General features: G+C 42.7%; 1 protein-coding gene across 1 annotated transcript in view; it reads right to left on the reverse strand.

The window, feature by feature from the left end:
• Positions 1 to 390: 390 nt before the first annotated feature.
• Positions 391 to 25130, reverse strand: part of chchd3a (coiled-coil-helix-coiled-coil-helix domain containing 3a) — a 334738-nt gene continuing 309998 nt past the window's right edge. Inside the window, exons 9-10 of the mRNA XM_070897189.1 lie at positions 9613 to 9748; positions 391 to 775 (exon numbers count right to left, since the gene is read on the reverse strand). Of these exons, the coding sequence (XP_070753290.1) occupies positions 752 to 775; positions 9613 to 9748 (160 nt within the window). The 3' untranslated portion in view covers positions 391 to 751. The remainder of the gene's footprint in view (positions 776 to 9612; positions 9749 to 25130) is intronic.

Consider the following 25130-nt stretch of genomic DNA (forward strand, 5'->3'; position numbering starts at 1 on the left):
TTTGCACAGATGCTAAACTTGTGTGAATTCACTGTTCGAGGATGATCAATAGACCACTGGTGGTGATCTGGGACCGGATCAGTTGGTTACCTCTTTTCACAAGACATTAGTCCAGGGGGCAGGCACGCTGAAGGGTATTCTTGATTTGAACAGTGATTTTAACAGTTCAGACCTAGCTCAATGTATCATGGACTCATGCGAGTTCAGCTCAAATGAAATCACAATGTCCAAGCAGTGTGTGGCATGCTGATCACCAAGGGGCTTTTAGAAATAAAAAGCTATTGAATTGCACTATGAAATATGTACACTCAAAATAACAAGGCATTTTGTATATCAAATGCCCAGACACACATTACCAGAATCACACAGCTTAGGACAAGTCTGCTTCAATTTGATTTTTGAAAGACAGATTTAATCGCATAATTGTTAGAATGTTTCAAAGGCCTCATATTAAACAAAACAAAAATATTCCATTGAATGTCATAGGTCAGAACAACTACAGAAAAGCTGAATATTTCCCTGGTAGGACTATAAGCTTGACAGGTTGTTAAGGCATTCACAACACTGCTGAACATATCCCCACTGATTAAATTAGGGTGCTTGCTGCTGCTGTTGCCGTGGTGACAATGGCCTTTTGTTTCCTCTTTCCCATATTGTCCCGATGCTTAGCCGAGTTTCTTTGATTGCTCCTGAAAGATGTTCCGTTGTTGAAATTCATGATGAGGGCTTTTTGATGTGATGGCAGGTTGTTTTAACCTCCTTTGCCCAGCAGACTCTGAAGTGAGGAAGGAAAGGAAGATCCAAAAACAACAAAAGAAATGAGTATCAAAGGTTTGATGTCGTTTTCAACCAAGTTTTTGATTTTCCAGGAATGTACTCTTCTGCAGCCTGGGCATATCTACTGTACTCTTTATGTTTCCATTAAGATAACACATTTCAACAGAATAGATTCACCTGATAAATCTTTTTATAGTTCTCATTAAGTTGATTGCCATGTGAACAGTGCTCCACATCCTTTTACAGGAGAAAAGTACACGACCTTATGTGCTATGGATTGGGAAGTAGGACCATGGGACATAAATGGAATTTAGTGAAAAGTAAATTTAAATAAATTTGCCTGGTGTGATGGCAGAGATAGGGGTGACCTTCATTGGGCTGACTGGCCTTTTATTATCTCCAATTTTTCTTGTGTTTGTTGCATATCTCAGCAGGGCAGGGATAAGGTGGAGAAAGAGAAAAGTGAGAGCTACCCTAGACCACTCTGGTATACAATGCTGCTGCTATAGAGCAACACAAGCCACAGTTTGCCAGCCCATTCGCTTTGATTTTAAAAGCCTGCAGATTGTAGGAGGAAGGGTACATTGCTATAGGTCTGCAGAAGCTGCAGGTTTGATGGGCAGAATGGCCTATTCTTATTTCATGCTTTCTTCTGTTTTTATACTTCATGTAGGGAATGGTGCATTATGCAAGGGAATGTAAAAAAATGAGGAAATTAAAAAAAAACTAGAACATGTCTTTTGTCATGACTTGTGCATGAAACACAAAAGGATAGTATGCAGGTACAGCAAGTGCTTAGGAAGGCCAATGGTATCTTGGTTGCAAAGGGGATGGAGTTTAAAAGCAGGGAAGTCTTGCTACAACTATACAAGGTATTGGTGAGGCCACACCTGGAATACTGCATGCAGTTTTGGTTTCCATATTTACGAAAGGATATACTTGCTGTGGAGGCAGTTCAGTGAAGGTTCACTAGGTTGATTCCGGGGATGAGGGGGTTGACTTATGAGGAAAGGTTGAGTAGGTTGGGCCTCTACTCAATGGAATTCAGAAGAATGAGAGGTGATCTTATCGAAATGTATAAGATTATGAGGGGGCTTGACAAGGTGGATGCAAAGAGGATGTTTCCACTGATGGGGGAAGACTAGAACTAGAGGGCATGATCTTAGAATAAGGGGCCACCCATTTAAAACAGTGATGAGGAGGAATTTCTTCCCTCAGAGGGTTGTAAATGTGTGGAATGTACTGCCTCACAGAGCTGTGGAAGCTGGGACATTGAATAAGTTTAAGACAGAAATAGACAGTTTCTTGAGCGATAAGTGGATAAGGGGTTATGGGGAGCAGGCAGGGAAGTGGAGCCGAGTTCATGATCAGATCAGCCATGATCTTAATGAATGGCGGAGCAGGCTCGAGGGGTAGTATGGCCTACTCCTGTTCCTATTTCTTATGTTCTTATGTCATCATTCAGAAACCAACTTACACCCTGCTTCCAGAACTCTGCAATGGTACTCGGGCAGAAAATCACACTGCACACATCAAGTACAGAAATTTGTTGGATTTGTTTTGGGAGTCATTGCTGTGCCAAATCATCAGCCCTAAAAAGAACAGGACAATTAAAACAAAATATTGTGGGTTAGTATGTACAGCTTTGGGAGCCCCACTTCAGGATAGATATACTGGCTTTGGAGAAAGACCGGTGATAATTCACCAGGATGAAATCAATGACGTAGGGAGAATGAATTTTGGTAAATTTGAGTAATATGAGGAGGTTAAGGGGTGATCTCACCAAGATGTTTAAAATGAAGGGAATTGACAGGGTACTTAAGAAACTACTCTCTCTTGTTAAGGAATCCTGAACAAGGGATTGAGGTGGTTAAAAGCAAATTCAGGAGATACTTCTTCATACAAAAATGTGCAACACATTGGCACAATGTCAATTGAGGTGTTTAAAATATATATAAGTACTTCGGAAGTATAGAAAGATCTTTCATTTATACAGTGCCTTTTTCTTACCCATGACTTCCCAAAGTGCTTTAAGCCAATGAATTACTTTTGAAGTGGTCACTATTGAAATGCAGGCAATTAGGACTGCCAGTAAAGGTCCCACAAAAGAAAATGAAGGTCTGAATGAGCAGTTATTTTGTTTTGTTGGTGGTGTTGGTTTGAGGGAGGAATGTTCAACAAGACACCAGGAGAATTTCCTACTCTAAATTGAATAGTGCCATGGGAAATTGACATGCAACTGAGCAGGCAGACGAGACTTCATCCTAACATCTTATCTGAAAGTAAAAGTATGAAGGGACGGAGGGAAAAGCAGGGAATTGAGATAGAGTGCGCTGCCATGGCAACAAACTGATGGAGCAAGCTTGATGTGCAAAAAGGTCTAAACCACACCTGCTCCTATGTAACTTTATTTCTTTCAGCAATGATTTGCTAATTCTATTTACTCTTACAGAATTGTTTCTTCCCAATAATCAATGTCAACACACAATCAGTATTTACTCTGATATACTACTGCATTTAACCTTCCTTGTGTGCAATCAGATATTCAACAGACCACATTATTTTGAATAATCTTTTATTTTACTGCCAGGACTGAAACATGGAAACATAGAAAATAGGTGCAGGAGTAGGCCATTCGGCCCTTCGAGCCTGCACCGCCATTCAATAAGATCATGGCTGATCATTCCTTCAGTACCCCTTTCCTGCTTTCTCTCCATACCCCTTGATCCCCTTAACCGTAAGGGCCATATCTAACTCCCTCTTGAATATATCCAATGAACTGGCATCAACAAATCTCTGCGGTAGGGAATTCCACAGGTCAACAACTCTGAGTGAAGAAGTTTCTCCTCATCTCAGTCCTAAATGGCCTACCCCTTATCCTAAGACTATGTCCCCTGGTTTTGGACTTCCCCAACATCGAGAACATTCTTCCCGCATCTAACCTGTCCAGTCCCGTCAGAATTTTATATGTTTCTATGAGATCCCCTCTCATCCTTCTAAACTCCAGTGTATAAAGGCCCAGTTGATCCAGCCTCTCTTCATATGACAGCCCAGCCATCCCTGGAATCAGTCTGGTGAACCTTCGCTGCACTCCCTCAATAGCAAGAACGTACTTCCTCAGACTAGGAGACCAAAACTGAACACAATAATACAGGTGAGGTCGCATCAAGGCCCTGTACAACTGCAGTAAGACCACCCTGCTCCTTTATTCAAATCCCCTAGCTATGAAGGCCAACATAGCATTTGCCTTCTTTACCGCCTGTTGTACCTGCGTGCCCACTTTCAGTGACTGATGAACCATGACACCCAGGCCTTCGTGTTTTTGCCCCCAAAATGGATAACCTCACATTTATCCACATTATACTGCATCTGCCATGTATTTGCCCACTCACCTAATCTGTCCAAGTCACTCTGCAGCTTCTTAGCGTCCTCCTCACAGCTCACACCGCCACCCAGTTTAGTGTCATCCGCAAACTTGGAGATATTACACTCTATACCTTCATCCAAATCATTAATGTATATTGTAAAGAGCTGGGGTCCCAGCACTGAGCCCTGCGGCATCCCACTAGTAACTGCCTGCCATTCTGAAAAGGACCCGTTTATCCCGACTCTCTGCTTCCTCTCTGCCAACCAGTTCTCTATCCACGTCAGTACATTACTCCCAATACCATGCGCTTTGATTTTGTACACCAATCTCTTGTGCGGGACCTTGTCAAAAGCCTTTTGAAAGTCCAAATACACCACATCCACTGGTTCTCCCTTGTCCACTCTACCAGTTATATCCTCAAAAAATTCCAGAAGATTCGTCAAGCATGATTTCCCTTTCATAAATCCATGCTTACTCGGTCCGATCCTGTCACTGCTTGACAAATGGGCTGCTATTTCATCCTTAATGATTGATTCCAACATTTTCCTCACTACTGATGTCAGGCTAACTGGTCTATAATTACCCCCTTTGTCTCTCCCTCCTTTTTAAAAAAGTGGCGTTACATTAGCTACCCTCCGGTCCATAGGAACTGATCCAGTGTCAATAGATTGTTGGAAAATGATCACCAATACATCCACTATTTCTCGGGCCACTTCCTTAAGTACTCTGGGATGCAGACTATCAGGACCCGGGGATTTATCGGCCTTTAATTCCGTCAATTTCCCTAACACAATTTCCCGCCTAAGAAGGATATCTTTCAGTTCCTCATTCTCACGAGACCCACTGTCCCAGAGTACATTCGGAAGGTTATTTGTATCTTCCTTTGTGAAGACAGAACCGAAGTATTGGTTCAATTGGTCTGCCATTTCTTTGTTCCCCATTATAAATTCACCTGAATCCGACTGCAAGGGACCTACGTTTGTCTTTACTAATCTTTTTCTCTTCACGTATTTATAGAAGCTTTTGCAGTCAGTTTTTATGTTCCCTGCAAGCTTCCTCTTGTACTCTATTTTCTCCTTCTTAATTAAATACTTAGTCCTCCTCCGTTGAATTCTAAATTTCTCCCAGTCCTCAGGTTTGTTGCTTTTTCTAGCCAATTTATATGCCTCTTCCTTGGTTTTAACACTATCCTTAATTTCCCTTGCTGGCCATGGTTGAGCCACCTTCCCAGTTTTATTTTTACTCCAGACAAGGATGTATAATTGCTGAAGTTCATCCATGTGATCTTTAAATGTTTGCCATTGCTTATCCACCGTCAACCCTTTAAGTATCCTCTGTCGGTCGATTCTAGCCAATTCACACCTCATACCGTCGAAGTTACCTTTCCTTAAGTTCAGGACCCTAGTTTCCGAATTAACTTTGTCACTCTCCATCTTAATAAGGAATTCTACCATATTATGGTCACTTTTCCCCAAAGGGCCTCGCACAACAAGATTGCTAATTAATCCCTTCTCATTACGCATCACCCAGTCGAGGATGGCCAGTTCCTCGACATATTGGTTGAGAAAACCATCCCTAATACACTCCAGGAAATCCTCCTCCACCGCATTGCTACCAGTTAGGTTAGCCCAATCTATATGTAGATTAAAGTTGCCCATGATTACTGCTGTACCTTTACTGCACACATCCCTTATTTCTTGTTTGATGCTGTCCCAAACCTCACTACTACTATTTGGTGGTCTATACACAACTCCCACTCGCGTTTTCTGCCCTTTGGAATTCCGCAGCTCCACCCATACCGATTCCACATCATCCAGGCTAATGTCCTTCCTTACTCCACCGCATTGATTTCCTCTTTAACCATCAACGCCACCCTGCCTCCTTTTCCTTTCTGTCTATCCTTCCTAAATGCTGAATACCCCTGGATGTTGAGTTTCTAGCCTTGGTCACCCTGGAGCCATGTCTCCGTGATGCCAATCACATCATATCCGTTAACTGCTATCTACGCAGTTAATTCATCCACCTTATTCCGAATACTCCTCGCATTGAGGCACAGAGCCTTCAGACTTGTCTTTTTAACACACCGAGTTACACATTGGCACACTTCTATAATACCATAAGGGCCTGGGTTTTGCGGTCAGCGGCAAATGAACGGCACTAGCCATTTATTACACTTACACACAGACTTTCTTGTGGGCTTTTGCACTGCAACGTGCAGTTATTAGTGTGTCAAAACAGCGTGGCGCCCTTTACAGGGAAACTGGGACCTGTGTGAACAGGGCGAGCAACAGTGTGTCTCCTTAACCAATCATATTGAAGCATCCTTCCTGAGACACGCAGAGTCTGAACCAGGAAGTATAAGCTTGAGTTGTTAATTCAATGTCAAATTATGAACAGAAAGTGAAATGGACGGAAAGAAAGATGGGATTGAGAGATAAAAGACACAAAGACAAAGTAAAAAAACATAAGAACATAAGAAATAGGAGCAGGAGGCGGCCATACGGCCCCTCGAGCCTGCTCCGCCATTTAATACGATCATGGCTGATCCGATCATGGAATCAGGTCCACTACCCTGCCCACTCTCCATAACCCCTCATTCCCCTATTGTTCAAGAAACTGTCTATTTCTGTCTTAAATTTATTCAATAACTCCGCTTCCACTGCTCTCTGAGGCAGCGAATTCCACAGATTTACAACCCTCAGAAGAAATTTCTCCTCGTCTCTGTTTTAAATGGGCAGCCCTTTATTCTAAGGTCATGCCCTCTAGTTTTAGTCTCCCCATCAGTGGAAACATCCTCTCTGCATCCACCTTGTCAAGCCCCCTCATAATCTTATACGTTTCGTTAAGATCACCACTCATTCTTCAGAGTTCCAATGAGTAGAGGCCCAACCTCCGCAACCTTTCCTCGTAAGTCAACCCCTTCATCCAACATTCATTTTAATCTTCTAAAATCGCCAATAATTAAAATCTGAAGGAATGAGACATCACACTTGTAAAAGTTCATTTTCAGTGCCAGCGAAGTTGTTTGACAGTAATTAAGACTCATCACCCCATTAAAAATTAATTTACACTTGAATCAACAAGCCCCAACATTTTCTAGCGTGTTCAGTGGGTAAGTACCTCAACTTCACGCCCTTTATGTATTTCAATGGTGATTATCTCTGCGAGATACTGGTGTAGCTAAGTTTCTGGAGGAGCAGGGCAACTCGGACAGCTGAATTCTGTGTTTAACTGTGCATGTGCAGGAAGTTGCTGTCCGATTTACTCCTCAATAATATTGAGCGCCGATAGCCTCACTGTTACTTGCACCACAAAATCCCGGCCAATAGATCTTAAACCTCACTTTTGTTTTTCTTCCTCTTTTGTTTTGATAAATTTGTTAAACACGAGTCCAGGAAAAAATACCCATCTCTAACTGATAAAGGGTACACATCCTTTACAGATGCAGACTGGTGCGCTGTGCATTTCCTGAACTTTCTGTTTTCATTTAATTAATACATGACTTTGTTTCCCAGTGAACTGCTTCGCCTGTCCCCCATAGTAATTACATGATGCCACATTCAGTTACTTGGGTCTCTCAGTTCGATGCCTTTCTCACTTACATCATTCCATCTCTGCCACACTCCGTGCAGCTGCCTAATAAGTTAGATGCAGGAAGAATGTTCCCAATGTTGGGGAAGTCCAGAACCAGGGGTCACAGTCTAAGGATAAGGGGTAAGCCATATAGGACCGAGATGAGGAGAAACTTCTTCACCCAGAGAGTGGTGAACCTGTGGAATTCTCTACCACAGAAAGTTGTTGAGGCCAATTCACTAAATATATTCAAAAAGGAGTTAGATGTAGTCCTTACTACTAGGGGGATCAAGGGGTATGGCAAGAAAGCAGGAATGGGGTACTGAAGTTGCATGTTCAGCCATGAACTCATTGAATGGCAGTACAGGCTCGAAGGGCTGAATGGCCTGCTCTTGCACCTATTTTCTATGTTTCTATGTTAACAGCGAGAGATGTTGAATAGTTTCTAAATAACGCAGCTGAAAATTAGTTTAACGTAGTAATTGAATATCGTTGTTCTGCACGCGTTCACAAAAGAGCACTGATCTATAATTGCTAGATGGAACTGCTGCTTTCCATCTCACTGAGATAAAATAATAATAATTTATATAGCGCCTTTAACGTCGTAAAACATCCCAAGGCGCTCCACAATAGGGTTACAGACAAACAGATAAATTTGACACTGAGCCACAGAAGAAATTAAGGCAGATGATCAAAAGCTTGTTTAAAGAGGTAGGTTTTAACGAGCATCTTAAGGGAGGAAAGAGAGGTAGAGAGGCATAAAGACTTGGGGAGGGAGTTCCAGAGCTTAGGGCCCAGGCAACTGAAGGCAAGTCCACCGATGGTTGAGCAATTATAATGAGGGATGTTCAGGATTTGAAGAGCAGAGACATCTTGTGGGATTGTGAGGCTGAAAAAAATTACAGAGATAGGGGAGGGGCAAGTCCATGGAGTGATTTGTAAACAAGGATGAGAATTTTGAAATCGAGGTGCTGTTTAACTGGGAGCCAATGTAGGTCAGAAAGCACGGGGTGATGGGTGATCTTAACTTGGTGCGGGTTAGTACACGGGCTGCTGAGTTTTGGATTACTTCAAATTTACGTAGTGTGGAATGTGGAAGGCTGGCCAGGAGCGAGTTGGAGTAGTCAAGTCTAGAGGTAACAAAGGCATGACTGAGGGTTTCAGCAGCAGAAGAGCTGAGGCGGGGCGGAGGCGGGCGATGTTACGGAGATGGAAAAAGGCGGTTTTAGTTATGCCGCAGATATGTGGCTGGAAACTCATTTCAGGGTTAAATATGATACCTAGGTTGTTTATTAAATATACTGGCACCAGTACTGGGACAGGAAGGAGCTGTATCGGGAGAAAGGAATAGAAGGGTATGCAGCTAGGGTCAGATGAAGTAGGTTGGGAGGAGGGATGTGTGGAGCACAAGCACTGGCACAGACCAGTTGGGCCTGTTTCTGTGCTGTAAATTCAATGTAAAAACACTTACCTCACCTATCCCTCGCCAAGAGCTCCTGATTCTTATTGGGGTACAGTTCCATTAGCAAAGGCAGTCCCCTGGTGCTCCATCCAAGTGGCTATTCTCCATGGGTGAGCATCAGTGGGCAATTTCTCACCATGGAAAACAGCACAGCCGCGTCATATCTTGTCCATTAGGGAAAGCTTATTGTAACATGCTGACTTTTTTTTTTGGGGGCGGGGGGGTGGTGTTGGGGCATATATAAAATAATTTTTAAAAAAGAGCATCCCAATGGCGAAGGGGTTAAATGATGAAGCTAAAAGCACTCAAAGGTGAATGAGTATAAAAGTAGCTGAGAACTGAAGCTCAGTTCACTAAAGTCCATAAATTCACCCCCACCTTCCAACTCCTGCATGCCTGTGTGCAGCTTTGTGGCCGACGTTACTGTGCTCACCTGTTTGGCGTAGTTAATGCAGTGAACGTACTGTTTGGCCAACGCAGAGCAGCTGAGAGTCTGGTCCGGGTTCTTCTGATAGCAGCGGAGGACATCCCCTTGGAGTTCAGCACAGACGGGTCGCGACTCGTACCTCCTGGGGGGGAAAAAACAAGAGCAAGAAAGATTGGATTAGACTGAACAAAAGGATAAGCACAAGTGGTGGGAATATTAGATCACGCAGAGGTTTCATACCAGCTAACCCCTTGTATATAGAGACGTGACATTCCCTGATCAGAGATTGGTACCGGTGCAGTATGCACAGACCGAACATCTCATTTGGACATTATTTCAGTAAAGAACACATTCAACCCCTTGAGATCAGGTTCTGCTGGGATTACACTGAAGTGTTGCACTGAGTCAACTTACGAGCGTAAAGTATTCAAACTGAACCAGCATGTACCAATTCTCATATGTCCAGGCCTCAACAAATAATTACCACTTGATAAAATTGATACTGAAAGTACCAGGTTTGATCACTCGTCTGTTCGAAGTTAGTTGACCTCAGCTGTGGTGAAGTAGGGGGTGACACAATTAGCTTAAGACTGGGCTAGTAAGGGAGGGGGGAGCAGGGAAGGGAAATCAGTCCTCGCTCATGATCCCAAGTAAAGCCTGCACACACACACAATGTATTTAGCATATCATGTAACCGGATATCCTACAGTGATTATAGATCAGTAATCTCATTGAGGAATTCAAAGGTCAGCTAGAAAACGTTGAAGCTTTGCTCACATAGTTATGATTTCATTAGTACCCCTGTCCCATGGATATCAATTAATCTGAATATAAAGTCATCTAAACCCATTGAGCAAATTACCACTTTGTAATCACTCTCAGGTATCCTTTACTTTCAGTATAAACAACCTACAAAGATCAATATTTCATTTACAGTAGCTATCTAGCAGATCAGAATTGGGTGTTATACTAAGCAAAGCTAATTGTATCAAGCACAATGCCAATCGCCTGCTGTGCAGCCCCAGGGATTTAAAAAAAAAGAGAAAGGTTGGAAATTTTAATTCAGGCGGAGAAGATAGCTCTCCCACTCTTCATACTTCCCTAGTTATTGCCATTAAGTTGCAATTTCAGCACAAATGTGAATTTACAGTGACAGTATAAACGGGGTATTAGGCACAAGACGCCTGAATTCCCACTGCGACTCTTAATGATAAATAGTTCCATCTGTTTGTCCACACGTGGAAACTAGTTCAATCCAGCAATCAGAACAAATGTCCAGAAACACCAGAAATGGAATCAGTTCAATCCCAGGTGGATGTGAACTACATGCATGCATGACTCACTTACAGTTATCAGCTGTTTTCCAATATTCAGAAGTATCAAGGCAACAAGCAAATGGACCCAGTCAATCCTTACTCACATTAATAAACTGCTGACGAGGGACAGCACTTCAGAGGCACTATGAAAAGCGATATTTCAATGATTTCACCCCCAAAAATACTGCAAACGGGGAAAGTGATCATCAATATCCTTCAAAACTGTTATGTCATAATCCTTTTTTAACTTACATTTCTTTTGAAAAATTTAGGATCAATAGGGAGTGTTATAAAATTCATTTTTTCCAGCTGCTGGTAGCTCATTTGAAATCCAGAGTTGAAGGCAGAAAGGTTAAGAGGATACAGTTAATGCTGAGGACTGTTAGGACATTGAAAGCCACATCAGAAGCAGTAGTAGAAACAGAATTCACAATACAATGTGAAAGGGAAGTGGATACATATCTGAAAATGAAAAAAAAAGCACAGGGAAATGGTAGAGGAATAGGATTAAATGCATAACTTTTTCAGAGAGCCGGCACAGGTGTGATGGGCTGAATGACCTCCTTTTGTGCTATAAAATGGGAAAGGTGAGAATTGATTGAGATACGTGACAACCTGGGCAGTGGGTTGCCCCATACTGCAAGGCCTGCGCACTATAAAAGGTGCCCATGAGGGGACGCTCAATGAAACTTAACTGGACCAGCCACATACTGTGGCTACAAGAGCAGGTCAGTGGCTCGGTATTCTGTTGCGAGTGACTCACCTCCTGACTCCCCAAAATCTTTCCACCATCTGCAAAGCACAAGCAACACTCTCCACTTGCCTGAATGAGTGCACCTCCAACAACACTCAAGAAGCTCAACACCATCCAGGACAAAGCAGCCCGCGTGATTGGCACCACATTCAGCACTTTAAACATTCACTCCCTCCACCGTCGGCGCACCATGGCTATGTACCATCTACAAGATGCATTGTAGCAACTCGCCAAGGCTTCTTCGGCAGCACTACGCTGGGTCAATAACTTGGAACTCCCCCCGCGAACAGCACTACGGGAGTACCTTCACCACATGGACTGCAATGGCTCAAGGCGGCAGCTCACCACTACCTTCTCAAGGGCAATTAGGGATGGGCAATAAATGCTGGCCTTGCCCTAACAACCCCAAGCATAAAATGAATCCTCTTAACCTCTCTCCCTTCCCCATTCAACTGAGCTACTACATCCTGTGAATAAATTTTAAAAACGTGCCCACGAGGGGATGCAAGGCAAGGGAGTTGAAAACAAGTGAGGTGGCAGGAATGAAAATTTTAATGAGATTTTAATGAAGCTGGAGCAGCACTATAATCCCAAACCGTTAGAAATTGCTGAAAGCTATCGTTTCGGGATTCGGAATCAAAAGTTTGATGAAAGTATCAGTGATTACATCGTTGCATTAAAAAAAGCTATTGATGCACTGTAATTTTGGAAACTTTCAAAACCGAGCATTACGGGATCGTTTTGTTTGTGGAGTGAAAAATGATGCGATTAGAAGGAAGTTATTGACGACAGATGACTTGACTTTTGAGATTGCTTGTCAGACAGCGAGGTCGATGGGCATGGCCGAACAGTATTCCAGAGAATTAAATAATAGTTACGGTCGTCAGTCAACCGAGGTAAATCACCTGCAGGTTCAAAGTAAAAGACGGTGGGGGCCCAAAGTCTCAAAAACTAGAAATTCTAACAGAGCGTCGAAGTCATGCTATAGGTGCCTGGGTCAACACATTACTCAAAGTTGTCCATACGTGAAGGCAGAGTGTTTCTTCTGCAGGAAGACTGGGCATCTTGCGAAGGCATGCTGACTGAAGGGTAAACCAGCTTTCAAAGCTATGAGTCCAGCATTCAAAGCAATGAGTGGAAATCCCAAGAGACTACATAGCATGGAAGAACAACAGGACGAGGAGATGTTAAAGAGTTACATGTCATCAGGAGCACGAGGTTAACGGACAGCGATTCGGAAATCATCAAAATCCTCATAGATGTTGCGGGATTCAAGATACCAATGGAAATTGACATGGGTGCATCCGTGAGTGTAGTACCGGAGTCGCTGTACCTCGACAAATTGCGTGATTTCCAACTGGAGAAATCCAAGATAGAGCTGCGAGGCTACTCAAGAGAGAAAATTCCTGTGGTAGGTCGTATCACCGTACCGGTGAAATATAAAGATCAATTTCAGAACTTGCCTCCAATAGTAGTGAAAGGAGACAAGTCTGCCTTACTAGGAAGAAATTGGTTGAGCTCACTGAAGCTGGATTGGAGTAAGATTTTCTGAGGGGAAGCGAGATTTTCATCAACGGATGAGGTTATCAAGAAGTATCCCGAAGGTGTTCTGCGAATCGGGCAGTCCGATCCAAGGCTACAAGGTGAGTGTCAGGGTACAGAAGGACACTAGATTGGTTTACTACAAGCCACGTTCCGTACCATATGCACTCAAGGAGAAAGTTGAGCAAGAACTCTGAGCAAGAACTCAAAAGACTAGAGACTGAGAACATTATTTGTAAGATAGATCGATGTAATTGGGCTACACCCATTGTTGTTGTACCTATGGTCCGATGGTAAGGTAAGATCGTGTGGTGATTATAAAGTAACCGTAAACCAGGTTCGAGAGGGTAATGTCCCCAATACATTGCTGAATATAGAAGATTTGTTAACATTGACAGGTGGTCAGATCTTCTCAAAACTGGATCTTAAGAATGCCTACTTACAGCTTGAACTAGATGAGGAGTCCAAGTCATGTTTGACTATAAAGACTCATCTAGGCCTATATCGATTTAATAGGCTACCGTTTGGAGTGTCTTCCGCCCCTGCCATATTCCAAGGGGTGGTGAACCAGATTTTGCAAGGTATTGAAGGGATAGTATGTTATTTGGATGACATACTAATTTCAGCACCAAATAGGCAAATCCATAATAACATATTGAATGAAGTCCTCAAACGGCTAGAGAAGCACAGAGAATGAGTGTCTGCTCGTATGTGAGTTATTTAAAAACTCAGTGGAGTACTTAGGGTACAGAGTAGACAAAGATGGTTTCCATCCAACTATGGAAAAATTGGATGCAATCAGAAATGCACCCACTCGTAGGAATATCACTGAACTTCGTTCATTCTTGGGTCTTTTGAACTATTATGGGAAGTTCCTACCAAATTTGGCTACAGTATTACATCCACTGAATGAACTTTTGAAAAAAACAGGTCCATTGGAGGTGATCAAAAGAATGCGATACAGCATTCAAGGAGTGTAAAAGCAAATTGGTAGAGAGCACCATGTTAGTTCACTATGACATATCTAAGGAGATTAAGCTAGCATGTGATGTCTCTCCGTATGGAGTTGGGGCAGTGATCTCTCATGTATCACGTAGTGGGGAGGAGAGACCAATTGCTTTTGCTTCACGCACTCTCAGTGCCAGTGGAGTAATTATGCGCAAATTGAAAGGGAAGCTTTGGCATTAATTTTGGGGGTCAAGAAGTTTCACAAATACTTGTATGGTCATAAGCTTACCATCGTTACGGACTATTAGCCCCGAACAGCAATTCTCCATCCAAAGTCCCCAGTTCCAACATTAGCTGCAGCCCGAATGCAGAGATGGGCTTTGATTTTGTCAGCATATACATGTGATATTGAATACAGACGATCAGCTGATCACAGTAATGCTGATGCAATGTCTAGATTGCCTTCCCCATCACAAGTTATACCCGATAGGGAAGAAGTGTTTTATTTTTCATACACTGATGAACTGCCAATCACAGCTGAAGAGATTGGTAGAGCAACCAAACGTGACCCAGTGATGTCAAAGGTGTATGAGTATATTGCAAATGGATGGCCAAACCAGGTAACAGACAAAGATACACATCCATTCTTCATTCGTAGGAATGAATCATCAGTCGATAAAGATTGTATCATGTGGGGTGCAAGAGTGGTTATACCAAATAAATTCAGGTCCAAATTATTAGGAGACCTCCATGACTAGCACCTGGGGATGTGCTTGACCAAGAGTTTTGCACGCAGTTATTTATGGTGGCCAGGTCTTGATAAAGATATGGAGTACATCGTGAGTCAGTGTACGACATGTCAATCGGTAAGCAAGCTACCACCACCAGTACCATTACAGCCATGGAAAATGGTCTCCCAGGGTGTGGCAACGGCTACATATTGATTTTGCTGAGTTAAAAGGACAATTGTTCATTGTGATTGATAGCCATTTGAAGTGGGTTGAGGTGTTTCCAATGTGCAAAATAATAACAAGTAAAAAATTGGACATTTTACGAAAATTATTTTCTTCATTTGGCTTCCCTGAAGAAATTGTTTCGGATAATGGCCCACAATTTCGTTCAGAAGAATTTGCACAATTCACGAGCAAAAATGGTGTGAAACATACCAAGGTTCCACCATACCATCCTGCTTCGAATGGTGCAGCAGAGCGCACTGTACAAATTGTAAAACGTGCCCTCATAAAACAAATGTTAGATCCAAATCCAAGGAAACGACAGTTGTCATATTGGCTAATTTTTTGATTACATATCGAAATACTCCTCATACAACTACAGGTAGAACACCAGCAGAGTTGTTTCTCAAACGACAGCCACGAACCAGATTCTTGTTGTTGAAACCAAATTTGGCACAGTCGGTAGAAAAGACACAATTAAGACAGAGAGAGAATCATGATAGAGGTAGAGTAAAAGAGAGAAGTGTGGAATGAAACCAGAAGGTGAGTGAAGAACCATCACCATAAATGGTTAAAGTGGTGACCAGGAAGAGTGGTGAAGATATGTGGTCCTCGCACATATTTGGTAAAGATGTTTGATAATGGACAGGTTAGGTTTGTTCATATTGATCATATTTTACCGACAGACATGGAAGGAGTTAAAAGGTGGGAATGATTCAATTATTTCTGACTCATCAGATAGTTTTGATATACCAGTAGCAAATCCTAAATCCAATGGACTGGAACAAATCCAGGAGAAAATCAGAATGAACAAAGAGCCTGAAGTTAGAGTGAGTTCAAATGAAAATCAAGGAAATTCCGTGGAGGAAAACATTCCTCAGGATGAGCCTCGAATGTGTGAGAAATCTACACCATGTTTGGAAGGTTCTGTTTGAGAGCAAAGGTATCCTCTTCGAAACAGAAAACAAGTGGCAAAATTAAATTTGTAAATATGGAAAAAAATAAGTTTATATCCTGTGTTATGTACAAACATGAAAGTTATGTATGATGTTTGTTATGATGGCTTCTTCATTAAGGAGGAAGAAGTGTAATGTCTGTAAGCTTGTAATGTTTATAGCTCCACACTGTGGATGTGGACGTATTGTGTACTGCAACTGCATAGCTAATAATAAACAAAACCAGGCAGATTTCCGGAGGCTTCCGAGAGAGCTGCCTGCCATGTTGGAAGCTGTGTGTGCTTGTGCTCTGTGAATATACCACATCTATCAAGGCTCGAATGCACTGCACTAACACTGTAATGTATTTGCTTCATGGGTTATTTCCTTACGAATTCATAGCAACACACTGCTATTAAAAACGAGATAATTTATTCGCAAAAGGTTTAACTATCACACTACACATTACCAGTTCATCCACCAGGCTCACAACCACATGCCTCATTGTGGATCTCTGAACCCAACTGGCTGGGGTTTTATTGAGACTTGTGAACGTCACGTGACTGGCTAAGCCACTCCTGACTCAACAGCTCTACAAACCTGAGAGAGCATACTCACAGGTGCATGCAGTACAACCACCACTATTGTCAGCTAACTACTGAGCTCTTTTTTTCTGAAATTCAGTCAAGGATCACCGAGTGGATAGAATTGATTGCATTTATTTGACTTGAGTAACTCAATAACATTTCCTGAACTGATTTTTTTTTTAATGCTGCTGGTTTATTTATATTCTTTATTAGCCAAAAGGATTTGATATGAAAATGAATGCGTTTGGAATTCCAAACAATTACAATAAAATATAAAATCTTAAACCAAATAAAATGCCCGAGGTTGAAAGAGTAGGCCGGATGTTGGACATCTGATTAAATATTACGTTCTACAGGTGAAGACAATGGAGCAAAACTCCTCTTTTAAACAAAAACAGAAAGAAATCCCCTTTTATCTTCAGCCAACAATTCGCTAACAAAATCAAAATGGTGTACGGCTTTCAAATGTGCGATTTCTGAGTATAATTTTATTAGTGGTTTCATTATTTCAGAAGAATGGCAAGCATTCTCCTATTTTTCACTAACAGGGAAATTTCACTCATTTTGCCGAAATAAATGTCAGTTATTTTTTTAAGATATTACAGTAGGGCAAGTCATTTGATATTCTGAATATCTTGTCTTCAGGACTTCTTAATCAAAATTCCAGCATTTGCAAAAAATTGCAAGATTTGTCATGCCATACCACACCACTTGCCCCAGATATTGGTTTTGTTATTTTACTTGATAGATCTGCTCATTTTCAGTTTAGACCCACTCTGGCTGATTTAGACACTAATGAGCATCTGATTTGTGTAATTCGACTTACTAGGGCATGCTGAGCAATGCTGACAAGGCCACATTTACTGCCAATCCTTTGCTGCTCTGAGGTGGTGATTGTGGGTCTTCACCTCGACTGCTGCAGACCTTGTGATGATGGTACTCCTACAATGATGTTAAATAAGGAATTTGAGGATAATGCCTTAGCGGTGATGAAGCAATGGTGATATATACCCAAGTCAGAATGACGCGTGACCCGTGGGAAACTTGGAGGTGATGGGACTTACATGACATTACTGTTCTTTGTCCTTCTCGGTGTTGATGGTTGCAGGGGAGGGAGTAGCTGTTGAAGTAACCTTAGTGAGTTGCTGCACCACATCCTGTAGATTGTACATATTGCAGCCACGCTGTGCTGGTGGTGGAGGGATTGCATATTCAGTCCAGTGGCATGGAGGCTAATCAAGCAAGCCACTTTGTCCTGGATAGTGCTGAGCTTGTTGAGTGTTATTGTGGCTGCACCCATCCAGGCAAGTGGTGAGTTTCCATTACACGCCTGACTCAAGCGTTGTAGACGGCAGGGAGTCTCTGAGGGGTCAGGTGAGCCACTCGTCACGAGGTACTCAGCGTCCTGTTGTTGTAGCCAGTGTTGATGTGGTTGGTCCAGTTAAGCTTGTGGCCAATGGTAGGGGAAAGTGGCTATGGTGGTGCCACTGAAGGTTGGGGGGAGATGCCTTGGCATTCTCTAGCTTGATATGGACATTATCTGGCATTTATGTGGTGCAAATGATACCTGCCACTTGCCACATCCAAGCTTGGGTGTTATCCAGGTCCTGTTGTAGGCTGGCACGGGTTGTTTGAAGTTGTGAACGGAGCTGAACTGTGGAATCATCAGTGAACAGGCTCAAATCCTGATCTTATGACAGACGGAATGACGATGAAGCAGCTGAATTTGTTGGGCCAACAATGTTTTCATTAGGAAATCTGCAGTGATGTCCTGAGGCTCCGACACCCACAACCAGCTTCCTTTGTGTCAGGTATGACTCCAGCCACCGGAGTTTTTCCCTTGGGCCCACATTTTCCTCAGCTGTCCAGTGCTCCTTGAGGCCATACCGTCGACTGCTATCCTGATGTCAAGGGCAGCTACTCTCTTCTGGCATTCAGCATTTGTGCCCATGTCTGGATCAAGGCTGTGATAAGGTCTGGAGTCAAGTGTTTTTGGCAGTAGCTGAACTGAGCATTGGAAAGCAAACTATTAGTGCGAAGGTATCACTTGATGGTACTATTGATGGCTCCTTCCAGTACTTTATGATGATGAGGAGGCTGATATGGTAGGTAAGATTGAATCTGATTTTTTGGAGAGGACATATGTGAGCAAAATTCCACATTGTTGGGTAGATGCAAGTGGCATAGCTATATCTAGGGATTAATTGTTCAGTTAATTAATATTTTATTTGTTCCAAATTCACTGGTAAAGAGCCTTCAGCACATTGGTCCCATGTTTTCAAAATGAGTTACAAAGGATCATCATTAATGTTGTTTGTTATTTGCTATTTAACGATTATCTTTTTCATGTATGAGCCTAGGGAGTGGATATTTAACTGCAGGAGTCTTCACAGCTGAGCCGAACCCTGACCTCATCAAATGTCCACACAAGCACTTCCAGCGGGCTTTGCTGGATAGTGACTTTGATATATTTTCTCGACATTACAAACACACACTTACAAGATGGCTCTACAGAAACTTGTCAGGTGACCTCGTCACATGCATTTATTGTATTTACAGCAATGGTTGTATTAGGTGGAGCTATATAGTACTGTGACAAGGAGTAAAGGCCAATTGCACCTCCTTTTCTGTCACCCAGGTAGAGATCAGCGGACCCAACCAACACTGACCAGGGATTGCAGGTGGGATCTTGTTGATCGGTCAGGCTCACCTTTTCAATGGATAACTTGCTGAGGCCACTGGGGGAGGGGTGTCTTTGTCTATTTTTAAAATAGAGAATCTTAGGTGAAAGGACATGGTGCATTGCGCAGGACACCACCAAAGTTCAAAACAGTAGAATGGATGGTTAGATAAATCAAGAAGTGGTTGTTAGGTGACAGCAAGCTTGGCTTTGAATAAAGCATTTAGATGGTAGGAGCAAGGAAAAATTGAAATATTGATTTTTGTTTAAACATCCGAATGCTGATAACACAAAGAATGAACTGGGACAAGTGACCGAGCCAGAAGGTGTGAAGGTGCTGAATTAACAGAAGCTGAAACTACAGTGATGGGTTAAGAGTCAACAGTGGTGTTCACCTCATTCTATGCTTTGTGTTTTTCTACTTTGTTATATAACTCTTGGTAAAGTGTGATTTTTTTACACCGGCATGAGCAGCAGCAGTTAGTAAGTCATCATCATAGGCGGTCCCTCGTATCGAGGATGACTTGCTTCCACGCCAAAAAGGGATGAGTTCACAAGTGTTTCAATGAAGGACCTAATATTCCATGGCCCGAACTACATGTTGAAGGGTGGAAGATGCCTGTGCGTGGATTTTTTTAACGTGGGGTGGCCGTTGCACACCAGCCACCACACGGACTTGACAGAGCTAGGTCTTGGTTCAGTGGCAAGGATTAACCAAGACGATTTGAGACCAGCTCTACTGCATGGACCTAGTGCGCACACAGATTGCAGTGTGGGCTGGCCCGTGCTGCCCCTGGGCCCTCGCCTCTCCTGGGCCCCCATCACGTCGCTCCACGATCATTCGCCACTCCTGCTGTATCTACCCATGCTCCAATCAGCGACCTGGACCTTGCTTGCGTCCAATCCAGGCGGCCTGACCCGACATTCGGCGCGACGGCCCCGACCTGCAAGGACCATCAGCAGGTCGGGACCTTCAAAGGAGCAGACCACCTCCAGGTGCAGCGCGTGCTGGAGAGCGATGGCTGTGAAGAGTTAGTAAGTAGCTAATTGCCAATGTCAGTTAATTTCTTTCAAACAAACTACATACTGGAGGTTTAAACTAACTGGCTCGAGGACAGTATGCATTTCAGCTTGCTGTATGACTATCCCCCATTCACAGTCAATGATGGTTTACAGCTGCACTTTATGAACAGCGAACACATCACCAGCTTGTGTTCACTGAATCCTTCCAAACCAATTAAATATTCCGAGAAAATTAAAAGCTTATTGTAATCGGACATTAACCAGAACTCGGTTCTGTGAAAAGAGGTTTCCAGAAAACAGGAGTCAGTTAATGAGTCATGCAGTCCCTTTGGACATGATTTAACCACTTATACCAAGAGTCCATAACCACTTTCCACCTTCAACTCTAAACCAATCATTAGTAAAACAGTCAGCAAAGTGCTCATCCTTTGTGATCACACATCCTTCCAGCAAACTCTTCCATTATTCACAAGAACTGTACCAGGAGTGCAAGGAGGTATTGATCCCATCCACTTGCCATCCGAGTCATAATGCACAGGTTTTACTCATAGGAAAACTGAAAAGGGTCTTTCTGGTAAGACGACTGTTTCAAAAAACAAGCAGCATGTTCTTTTGCTTGGTTTTCTTCTGTAAACTGAACGGCTACATTGCTTTTTCTGTGCAAAGCAACTCCAAATGATTTTGTTTGCATGAGCCAGTCAATGGTATAGAGGTGGTCAGATTGCATTGGCACTTGCTATACGGCACACTGTACACGATTTAAAAGACATTAACCTTTACTTCAGCATTAACAGAAGTCATAAAGGAAACGAACCAGAATACAAAACAGCAATATGGGACCCAGGATCACCTCCGATGCTGTAGTAAGCTGAGACAGACAGCCTTTAAAGTTCCGGGACACAAGGTTAAGTTACATTTATTTATATGAGATGCAGATAAATTCACAACAAATTAAATTTTAACAAAAGTAATAAGAATGTGGGTGCTGTAGCTTGGATCAAACTGTCAATCACCAAGATTAATCCTTTCATTTCAAACAAATCAAATAATTCTTCAAATGTGTATGGATATGGAAGGACATAATTGATGGTTTAGGAGCAAGTAACAAGGCTGTAATTTAATTGTGAGATTCGCATGATGTCAAAAATGGCAAGAATATGGCAGTAGTTGATTACAGCATCATCTGAATCCAAAGATCAAATTACAGCCCTCATGCTCACTCAGGACCATCTGTGATTTTAAAAAATAAAGCGGATTTCCATTTTATGGCTCCTGTGCTAATTAAAAAAAAATCATACACTCCTGTACATTATCCCGCAACGCACGCTAGGAAGTGAGTGTGTGACTGTTGGGCGAGGACAAGACCCTGCTTGGCTTGGATGCCTTTTGTGGTCGAACAGCTTGCTTACACACAGTATCTAGACTCATGTGTCAATTGACACTCATTTGGGTGAGATACTGGAGGGGAGCCCAAGGAACAGCGGCACAGCTAGAGTCAGCGCCTCGATCAGAGGGAGAGCGAGGGAAATAAAAATAATAAAACAATATAATCTGGAGAAGTTTAATAGGCAGTTCAATATGCTTTCATGTGTGGGCGATTGGAGTTTAATGTCTAAGAATACAAGTGATTGTATTATCACTATAATAGAACGATGGTCATGAGATTCATAGGAGAATTTAATTCTCAACATTACTATTTAGTCAACACAAAATTGCAGGAAAATGAAGCATCTCGTGCAGGATGTACAATGATCACTCGCTCTGGACGTGTTTTGCAGCACAGGTTTAATAGAAAGTCATGGCTGTCACAGCAGCATTAATTGAAAATATGTGCAGAATGGCAATTCTTTTCAGTCACAATCCCTTACTATCCCGGTTTTGTTTTATATTTTTGGCCATCTATCTCTCTCTCGCACGGTCTTCGCTGTATAAAAGTCTTGCATTTATTGTGTGTGCATTACACTCCAGATATCACATTTTAATCACTGATGCAAAACAAGCTTCAAGAAAAGTGAAAGATAGCCAGGCACTTTTTTCCGAAGCCTAAAATATACAAGCTATTTACTAACCTGCAACTGACCCATCAAATGTACAAGTTAACTGCAATTACCTGGATTGCTACAGATTAAGTACTTAAGAGTTAAAAGGCAGGCGAGGTTAAGAACATAACATTAAAAAATAGGAGGGGTAGGCTTTCGGGTCATTCAATAAGATCATGGCTGATCATCGACCTCAACTCCACTTTCTCACCCGATCTCCATGACTCCAAAAATCTATCTTTCTCAGCCTTGAATATATTCAGAGACTCAGCATCCACAGCCCTGTGGGGCAGAGATTCACAACCCTCTGTGTGAAAAAATTCCTCCTCATTTTTGTTTTAAATGGCCTAACATCCTGAGACTAGGCTCCCTTGTTCTAGACACTCCAGCCAGGGGAAAAAAAACTCTCAGCATCTACCCTGTCAATCCCCTTCAGAATCTTGTATGTTTCAATGAGATCACCTCTTATTCTTCTAAACTCCAGAGAGTGCAGGCCCATTCTACATAATCTCTCATCATAAGACAGCCCTTTCATCCCAGGAATCAATCCCAGGAACCCCTGTTCCACCGCCTCCAAGGCAAGTATATCCTTCCTGAGATAAGGAGACCAAAACTGTGCGCACTACTCCAGGTATGGTCTCACCAAGGCCCTGTACAATTGTAGCAAGACTTCCTTACTCTTGTACTCTGACCCCCTTGCAATAAAGGACAACCTGCCATTTGCCTTTCTTATTGCTTGCTGCACCATGCTAGCTTTCTGTGTTTCTTGCACAAGGACACCCAAATCTCTCAACACCAACATTTAAAAGTTCCTCACCATTTAAAAAATATTCTGTTTTTCTATTCTCCCTACCAAAATTCCTTGTCGAAGCTCTTAAGAATCTGTTTTTATATCTCTTGGTAGTTTTCACAGTCTATTTTTTCCTTTATCAATTTTTTGGTCATCCTTTGCTGTTTTCTGAAACTCTCCCATTTCTGAGGCTTACTACTATTCTTCGTAACATTATAAGCCTCTTTCAATCCAATGTTATGTTTAACCTCTTTAGTTAGCCATGGATGGATCACCTTTCCAGTGGAGTTTTTGTTTCTTATGGAATGTATTTTTGTTGAGAATTATAGAATATTTCTTTAAATGCCAGCCACTGCTTACCTATTGGACTTTGTACAGCAGGCACCGCAAAGCACTGGAAAAGTACCACCAACGCTGCCTCCGCAAGATCCTGCAAATCCATTGGCAGGATAGGCGCACCAACGTCAGTGTTCTTGCTCAGGCCAACATCCCCAGCATCGAAGCATTGACCACGCTCGATCAGCTCCACTGGACGGCCCACATCATCTGCATGCCCAATACTAGACTTCTGAAGCAAGCGCTCTACTCAGAACTCCGTCACGGCAAGCAAGTACAGGTTGGCAGAGGAAGCGCTTCAAGGACACCCTCAAAGCCTCCTTGAAAAAATGAAACATCCCCACCGACACTTGGAAATTCCTGGTCCAAGACCACTCAAAGTGGAGGAGAAGCATCCAGGAAGGCGCCAAACACCTCGAGTCTCTTCGCTGGGAGCAAGCGGAAGCCAAGCGCAAACAGCCCAAACGCCCCACCCACCGCTTCAACCACTGTCTGCCCCACCTGTGACAGAGACTGTCGGTCCCACATTGGACTCTTCAGTCACTTGATAACTCGTATTAGTGTGGAAGTACGTCATCCTCAACTCCGAGGGACTGCTGAAGAAGAATTGCCACACCTTTTCATCTATTTTTCTAATCTGTGATCCAAATCCTGAGCTACCTGTGAGCAACACTTTTAGGTGCACCCCAATTCTGAACGCATAACCTTTCGACCTGCTCGCAAAACTCTTAAAAGTCTGCAGTTCTTCCACCATCTACTTTGCAAAAATGACAAGTCTCTCCCAGATCCTTCTGGTGAGATGAAAAAGCTCAACTTTTCACGTTCATTTCGAGAGGAATATCATTGAAGATCAGGGAAGTTATGTTAAACTTATATTACAAAAAAGATAGAGGCATTGGAGAAGGTACAGAAAAGACTTTCAAGGATGTCACCAGAACTGAGAGGTTATAACTATCAGGAAAGACTGAACAGGCTAGGACTCTTTTCTCTAGAAAAGAAAAGGTTGGGAGTGACTTTGTTGTGGTAGTTAATTATCAAGTGGTTTGATAGGGTAGACATAGAGAAGATGTTTCCACGTGTGTGTGTGTGTGTGTGTGTGTGTGTGTGTGTGTGTGGTGGGGGGGGGGGGGGCGGGGGGAGTCCAAATCTAGGGGCCATAAGGACAAGATAGTCACAAATAAATCCAATGAAGAATTCAGGAGAAATATCTTTACCCAGAGTGGTTAAAATGTGTGAAACTCACTACCACATGAGTAGTTGAGGCAAAAAGCATAGGTGGCCTTTAAGGGGAGCTGGATATATGAGGGTAAAAAGGAATAGAAGGCTATGTTGCTAAGGTTAGATGAAGTAGGGTGCGAGGAGGCTTGTGTAGAGCAGAAACGACGGCATGGACCAGTTGGGCTGAACGGCCTGTTTCTGTGCTATAAACTCAAGGTAATGCGATGTAATTAAAAAGCAGTTGACAGATGCTTGTGGAACTGCACCTCAGCAAAAGTCAACCCCCTTAAGGAGAGGAACAAAAAATTATGGGGGGGGGGGGGGGGGGCAGGGAAAATAAAAGAGAAAAGAAATTATTTGATGCAAGAGAGTCAGAGTATGAGTTGGTATTTTGAGAAGCTCC

This window comes from Pristiophorus japonicus, chromosome 13 (assembly GCF_044704955.1).
Source record: "Pristiophorus japonicus isolate sPriJap1 chromosome 13, sPriJap1.hap1, whole genome shotgun sequence".
Taxonomy (NCBI): Eukaryota; Metazoa; Chordata; class Chondrichthyes; family Pristiophoridae; genus Pristiophorus; species Pristiophorus japonicus.